General features: G+C 35.5%; 1 protein-coding gene across 1 annotated transcript; it reads left to right on the top strand.

Moving 5' to 3' along the window:
- The first annotated feature begins 230 nt into the window (after window positions 1-230).
- On the top strand, window positions 231-7,171 carry LOC113298068 (chaperone protein dnaJ 15-like). The gene is made up of 11 exons (XM_026546725.1): window positions 231-759; window positions 2,606-2,729; window positions 3,621-3,703; window positions 3,812-3,923; window positions 4,002-4,106; window positions 4,252-4,302; window positions 5,354-5,443; window positions 5,529-5,637; window positions 5,732-5,880; window positions 5,969-6,022; window positions 6,582-7,171. Exons 1-11 carry the CDS (start codon window positions 635-637, stop codon window positions 6,804-6,806), a joined length of 1,227 nt encoding a protein of 408 aa, XP_026402510.1. The 5' UTR covers window positions 231-634; the 3' UTR covers window positions 6,807-7,171.
- Window positions 7,172-7,692: the final 521 nt, after the last annotated feature.

The following is a 7,692-nucleotide window of genomic DNA, read 5'->3' as shown; positions in this document are numbered from 1 at the left end:
CCATCCGAGATTACAACCACACGATATAAATACTCTACACCAATTTTACAACATGCCAACCTCTTCAACCCCTCCTATATATCTTGGAGTCCAATTCAAACATGGAGAACCTCCCATCACATACTCGATCCCTTGCTTCAAATGCTAGCTCGTAAAGCTCAAGGATGGATGACAAAAGAGACTTTGCTGCTTATATAAAACCAAATTTGCTGTTTATATAAAACCAAAAAAAAAAAGAAAAAAAGTACTCCAGTAAATATAAAAATAGAAATAAAATACAATATACCTTATGGGCTAAGAAAAACACCCTAGTTTATTTTCCATTAGATTTGGTCGAACTGAGATCCCGTTCTGAACCGTAATCCGTAACCGTATACCATCGAAGAAGTAATTCTGATTCTGGTATTGATCAAGCTTCGTCAGATTGTTAGGGTTTTTTAGTTTCTGATTCTGGTATTGATTTTCTTTCTTTTTTTGGGGTAAAATATGTTAGTAGATTTAGGGATACGAGCTTTTGAAACTTGAAAAGATTGAACCTTTTTGAATGGGAGGTTTTGAATTTGAGAGGAGATAGAAATAGACAAGTACGCATTCAGAGAGATAGAGAAGAAGATAGAAAGACAAATCAAGAAAGATGGGTTCAAAGAGCGAGGGTACTTCTATGCCTCCTCTGCGTCGAGATCCTTATGAAGTTTTAAGCGTTTCAAGGGATTCTTCCGATCAGGAGATTAAAACAGCTTACAGAAAGCTTGCTCTAAAGTAAGTTCGTTTTAACTTACTCTAAACAAATTCTACTGTTTTAATCCGTGGCAAATTTTATTTGTTCTGTAACTTTCAATTATGTGCGCTAAGTGTAGACTTTTGTTTGATTGAATTCCGTTCTAGATATATAGTTATGACCCCAGTTTACTTAATCAAAATTTAGGTACGAGTTTATCTAGTTCTCAACTTAAAAAACAATTTATGATTCTGAATATGAATGTTGGGGAAGGGTTTTATTGGTGCTGGATTTTTATGAAACTATGTGGAGTTTATCATTAACGTTAATGATTCAACGGACTTCTGTTCGTGTTAGGAACTTGGAGGTTCGAAATTTAACTTAATTAGACCCAACTTTACTTAATTTCATTGTTAGGTGCCTATGTATTTAGTTACGAGTCATCCAGGGTGAGTGTGAGTGTACATCGTTTGTTAGCTGATGAATGAAAAGAGAAAGCAGAACAAGAAAAGAAAAGCTTTACCTGAATAGTTGGTCAGATGTTTTCACAAAATGGTGCTGAGGAGTTCAGCTAACAAAGAACTTTTGGCATAAACAGGGAAATACAGTTGCACCATATATGATATCAAAGGGTGTCAAGGTAGTAAAGAGAACCCCAATTCAATAAAATAAGTTTAAGTCCAATGTCTTGGTACAAAAATCACCAGTATCCTAGGTGCCCCGATAATCAATGGATATCTTAATACTAGCATCTCCTTATTGGCTCATGGTACCATCACAGAATCTGTTGCATTTGTATACAGTTTCATATTTTGTCCTTTTTATCTTACATAGGTAGTAGTAATAGTGGCTTTACCTATTTAAGCTACCAACTTCCACCTGAATTACTCTACGATAGAGTATAATTTGATAGCATATATCTATGGTTACATCTTCATGTATCTGAAAATATTCTCTGCCCTTAAATCCTATGGTTCTTAGTGGTGCAGTCATATAAGACCGAAATACTAGGTATTACAATAAGTTAATAACTGTGTAAGTTACTTACTTGGCTAGCAAGATTTCATGGTTTTAGTATGTTAAGGTCTTTATCCAACTTTTCTGTTTATAAACAGAGCTTTATGTATGAGAATTACTGGGCATATAATTTGATGCTGGGCAGTGTATTTAATATTTTTGATTACACTTACATTCTTGTTATTAGATGCCCAAAATATCTAATTGATGTAATTCTCTTTCTATTTTTTTTATATCTACAACTATCAAGTATGCTGAGGTGACATTGTTGCAAGTTACTTCAGTTGCTAATAAATTGCAACTAACAGATAATAGGATAGTAGCTCGCGTCGAACCAGAGATGCCTTTACAAATTTTTTCAAGGCAAAAATAGTCAAGAGCAGTTGTATTATGCATAGCTACACAGTGATTTATAGTTTGTTGCTGTTTAACAGCCTAATCAATTGTTTTATACTCCCTTCGTCCCTATTATATAGGCGGAATATTGAATTTTCTTAGTCCCACTAAATAGGCGGAGTTCTAGTTTCAAGGTGTTTTTTGACATACATACCCTTATTTATGTTGTATTGGAAATTGTATGGAGAATAAAACAAAGGGTAAAAACAGGAAAAGGCATGAAAATTTATAAAAACCATAAAATTTCTTAATCTAAGAGATTTTATCTTCTCCACCTATATATTAGGGACGGAGGGAGTAGTTTTGATCCGAAGTGACCATTTAATATCTAATTTGTTTTGTAAAGTATGCATACTATTAATGTTTATTATCGCATGTTATTGGTTTCACGTTTCTGCTTTGATGTTTGTACTACTCCTGTGTGCATATATCAACTTACTTAATCTAACTGTTTTAGCTTCAAACTCTGATCAGGTATCATCCTGATAAAAATGCCAATAATCCTGAAGCGTCAGAACTTTTCAAGGAGGTTGCATATTCTTATAGCATATTATCTGATCCAGAGAAAAGAAGGCAATATGATACTGCAGGATTCGAGGTCTGCCTCCCTCTCTCTCTCCGTATAAATCGCATTCGCAGTTGTTGCATTTTCATTGTTAAGGGTTTTATTTTTCAGCATATATATCCTCCGGATTCTACTATGTTCTCTTAACTGTTTGGAGTCCTAGTGTGAAAAGAAACTCAACGTTGCTAATGTAAATATCAATTGTTATAAATGGAAGTTACTGAAATATCGTCCTGCATCTTGCCATGTCAATTTTTAGAAACAAATATTTACACAAACAGTTGGTTGGTGCTAAATGCAGTATGGAGTCTGCAATGTGAGAATGAAATCTCATTTTTTATAGGTACCATGAGTGATAAGAGGATGAAAATATGGCGAGAATTAAGCATCCCCTGTAAATGCTCTAAGTTCTGGTCACTTATCTGGCATGTTTCTATAGGTACATATCTTAGATGAAGTATGAACTATAGGTGCATATCTAAGATGAAGTATGAAATCTGCAATGTCAAGAATGACGTCTCATTAGCTATAGGTACCATCAGCTACAGAAGGGTGAAAATATGGCGATAACTAAGAATCCCTTGTCGATGCTCTAGTTCTAGTCACTGCTTAGAATCTTACTTGTGTGAAAGCTGTTGCTGCAGACTTATCATGTATGCTGGTTGTCTTCAACATGATGTCATGCTTTTGTATGATCCACTTACAATCTTTCTCAACATGGTGGCATTAATTCTTCAAACTTCTCTAAGTTGACATATGTATGCTGGTATTGTCTTCAACATGATGTCATGCTTTTGTATGATCCACTTACAATCTTTCTCAACATTGTGGCATTAAATCTTCAAACTTCTCTAAGTTGACATATTATGCTGGTATTTCATTTATTTCTTGAATGTTTGACTTCTCCCAATTACATCTACTCAGGCTATAGAAACTGATGGCATGAATATGGAAATTGACTTGTCCAACTTGGGAACTGTCAATACAATGTTTGCCGCGTTATTCAGGTGATGCTTGCTTGATGCTTACATCATTTTTTTCATTGTTCTGGGCGTTTTCTTCTTTACATGATAATTGCTTTCACTTCCCTCAATGCTTTCTTTTGCGTGGTTCAGCAAATTGGGTGTTCCTATCAAGACGACAGTTTCTGCCACTGTTCTTGAAGATGCTCTAAATGGAACTGTTACAGTCAGACCTCTTCCAATTGGAACATCAGTTAGCGGAAAGGTGTACAATTTGATGGTCCTTCTATTGAATTATTCTCTTGTTTTCATTTTTTTTCTTACTCATATTCGATTGTTGCAGGTTGACAAGCAATGCGCCCACTTTTTTGGCGTGACAATCAGTGAGCAGCAGGCACAGGCTGGAATTGTTGTTAGAGCTACTTCAACAGCGCAAAGCAAGTTTAAGGTGCTGTGTTATTAGAGTTTGAAACACTAGTATGCTTATTTCTATCTGGAACTTCATCTTAACCTTGTATCCTTTCGAAGTGTAAATCATATATCTCGGTTGTCATGAAAAGGAGACAAAATATTTACAGCTTGATTTTTTGCAGCTACTATATTTTGAACAAGATGTGAATGGAGGTTACGGTTTGGCTTTACAGGTGCGTACTGAATTCACTTTGTTCTTATGCTTTTCTATCTTGCACTAAAACCAATTTCAATGCAAAGATCAAGGATGATATATATATCTATAGTCGCAGTGATTGTACACTATACTGCCGTATAATTGGTGGCGTGGCCTTTGAGTCTTAAAAGCATGGTGTGGGTCTCCGTAGTCAAGATTAGTATAAGTTAATGTTGCTTAACCAAGTGGGAGAATGTTGGGTTAAGCTGCTAATTCTAAGTTAATGTTGCTTAACCAAGTGGGAGAATGTTGGGTTAAGCTGCTAATTCTCTGGTTTATGCAACAAGTCAAGACTAGTATGGTTAATCCTTAATTAAATTAGGTTAAGCTGTTAAAAAATTAAGTAAGCTGGATCATAAGTATGTAATTTAGCTTAAAGTTGATGCTAATTACGGTTACATAACTGTGCGGTATCTTTCAAACTCATGATAGAAAGGTTAGAGAGATGCGGCAAGCATGACCAGGACTCTTGTATATAATTATAATAAATAATCTGATTATTAGTAATCTGTTCATGTGTGAAACAAATACTTCTATTTCTTCAAGCAAGAAGAAGTGGAAGTAGAAGTACATGTGTAAAACCGATTCCTCAAGCTTATCAGTAATCTGTTCTAGTGGGTTGCTGCTGTTAATGATTGGTTGTATAAAGGCGTTTCTATCTTTACAGATATGGTATGGTATGTATGCTGTTGATACTATAAAGATATGTGGTTTTGATTCTCATGAAGCGTTGTCTTTATGGGTTGCAGTGTATGTTAGTATGGATTATTATCATGTTTAAGTTAGAATTATGATGATAGGAATCTGAAATTTCAACATTGCGCAGTCTTCAATAGCATATAACACAAGAAGGGCCATTATGTAACATAATTGTAACATTTGAAAAGACAACAAGTTTCAATAGCGTTGTCTTTTGCTGAATGTTAAGCTTTTTTTACTGATCCAGAAACTGTTTTATTGAATGAGTTTAGTATTTTACTTTTCATGGGATCACTTAACAAACTTATTATTGGTACTGCTGTTTGCAGGAAGACAGTGAGAAAACTGGCAAAGTTACATCCGCAGGGATGTATTTCCTACATTTTCAAGTATATCGTATGGATTCAGCTGTGAATGCGGTATGTGAGACCTCTATACATCCTTTCTTTTTGAAAGGTGGAATTAAGCAAAGATTAATGACTTCATTCTTGTTTTGGTGTGCAGCTAGCAATGGCGAAAGATCCTGAATCTGCTTTTTTCAAAAGGTTGGAAGGCCTTCAACCTTGTGAAGTTGCCGAATTAAAACCCGGCACCCACATTTTTGCTGTTTACGGTTTGTACTGTTCCCTTGTACTTGAACCCTTATGCTTCTGAGATTGGTGCCATTTTCTGCTCATCTTTGCTGATGATGATCAAATTTTCTTCAGGAGATAACTTCTTCAAGACTGCTACATATACCATTGAGGCTCTTTGTGCCAAGTCATTTGAAGATACCACTGAGAAATTAAAGGAGATCGAGGCACAGATATTAAAAAAAAGAAATGAGCTACGCCAATTTGAATCAGAATACCGAAAAGTATGGCACTATTGCTTCTGCTACTTTCTCTGATTGGTGATGAACACATTTTACATATGTAATTAATCATTTTATCTTTGTTTTATAGGCACTGGCTCGATTTCAGGAGGTCACAAACAGATACACCCAGGAAAAGCAATCCGTACGTAAAAAAATCTGTAGAATATATTATTCTCCACTTTATTGTGTACAGTTTATAGCTTCCATCACTTCATTTAAATTGAATATGATTGTATGTCTTAATCAAAACAAGTTCTTAGAAAGTGAGCATTCTGTTTTCCCTTGAGTGCTCTAAATTCTAGGTTGCTGTGGTGACTGAAATCTTCGAAGCTTGTTTAGTTAGAATAACTTGAATGCATAAGAATGTCGTCAATATGTTGTAGTACTTTTGACCTTTTTTTCTTATTGCTCTCTCAGAAAGCTCATGTACTTCATTTCTTCTCCATCTGTTTATGTGTTCTTTCGGCCCATTGTTTGTGTTTACTTGTCAATTTTTGTATGGCTGGCTTCCTGTAATAGTTAGCATCTTCGTGCAAGGTTATAGTAGTCAATGATGATTATTCACTGCTTAACACTAATACTTCTCCTGATATAATTTTCTGATGACTGTCTGCATATATAATTGTGTCAAAGAGAACCTTTCCCTGCTTTAATGCATTATGCATTTCTTGCTCAAATCTTTTTGTTTCTCTGCAAAACAGGTCGATGAGTTGCTGAAGCAGAGAGACAGCATCCATTGTTCGTTCACCGTAAACAGACCAGCAAATGGCGCTAGTGGGAGTGGCACTGGTAGCATTAAAGCTCCTGCAGAGGAGTCAAAAGATGAAAGCCCAGGAGAGGATAGTAATTCAGATGGAAGGGATAAATCAGGCAAGAAAAAGTGGTTCAATCTCAATCTGAAGGGATCTGACAAAAAGCTTGGCTAAAACAACCTTTCCAAAGTCAGTATAAAGATCAAAGAGCAATGTTGTTGTAATTTTTCTTTAATGGTTTATCCTCCACACTCACATTCTTTCACACAACCTGCAAAGGTTAGCGTTGTAGTCTTTTACTTACACAGGTCCATTAATATTTATTTTTTTTCGTTTTTTTTTCATTCCCCACAAGCTCATCGTAGTGGATGTTACTAGTCTGTCTCCCAGATCTGTCTCTAAAGGTGTGTCAATATTTCATCTTCGTTAAGAACAGTGTGCTTTTCATTCTGTTATTATTATAGCAATCTGAATATATATAGACAATTGTGGAATGAGAATAAACAGATTCATTTCTTCCATTACATCCAATTTGTAAATGAAAGGTGCGTCAGTATTCTGATCTTCAAGAAGGTTATTTCAAAAGGCAAGATTAATTAAGCGTTTCTCTTGATGTATGAATTAACAGTTCACAGGAAGATGGTTTCTTGTGATTTCTATCTATCTCGTTTAGGGCTGCACAAAACTCGACCGTCTTACCCGAACCCGTGGGTTTTATATTGAACCAGTCCGTAGCGGGTTGGTTGCTGGTTATGAAAATAAAAACCCGCTATAGTTGGGTTGGTAGTTGGTTATGGTTCCAAACCCACCCGAAAAAACCGGTAAAAATAGAATGTAATCTACGTAATGAACCAGTAGATAAAAAGCAATGCTAGCATCTTCAAGTCTTTAACTGTTCGAATATTGCCACCCCGGTTCATTAGATAAAAAGCAATGCTAGCATCCTTCAAGTCTTTAACTGTTCGAATATTGCCACCCCAGGGGTTGGTAGTTGGTTATGGTTCCAAACCCACCCGAAAAAATCGGTAAAAATAGAATGTAATCTACATAATGAACCAGT

The sequence above is a fragment of the Papaver somniferum genome, chromosome 7 (genome assembly GCF_003573695.1).
Source record: "Papaver somniferum cultivar HN1 chromosome 7, ASM357369v1, whole genome shotgun sequence".
Lineage (NCBI taxonomy): Eukaryota > Viridiplantae > Streptophyta > Magnoliopsida > Ranunculales > Papaveraceae > Papaver > Papaver somniferum.
Note: the sequence above shows the minus strand (reverse complement) of the source record. Positions and strands in the feature narration are given on the sequence as shown.

Bases quoted from the DNA above. Each gene is read 5' to 3' on its own strand.
- LOC113298068 (XM_026546725.1), top strand. From the start codon at position 635: ATGGGTTCAAAGAGCGAGGGTACTTCTATGCCTCCTCTGCGTCGAGAT. The intron at 5,881-5,968 runs GTATGGCACTAT...TTTGTTTTATAG, and splicing joins TTGAATCAGAATACCGAAAA to GCACTGGCTCGATTTCAGGA. The intron at 6,023-6,581 runs GTACGTAAAAAA...TCTGCAAAACAG, and splicing joins ACACCCAGGAAAAGCAATCC to GTCGATGAGTTGCTGAAGCA.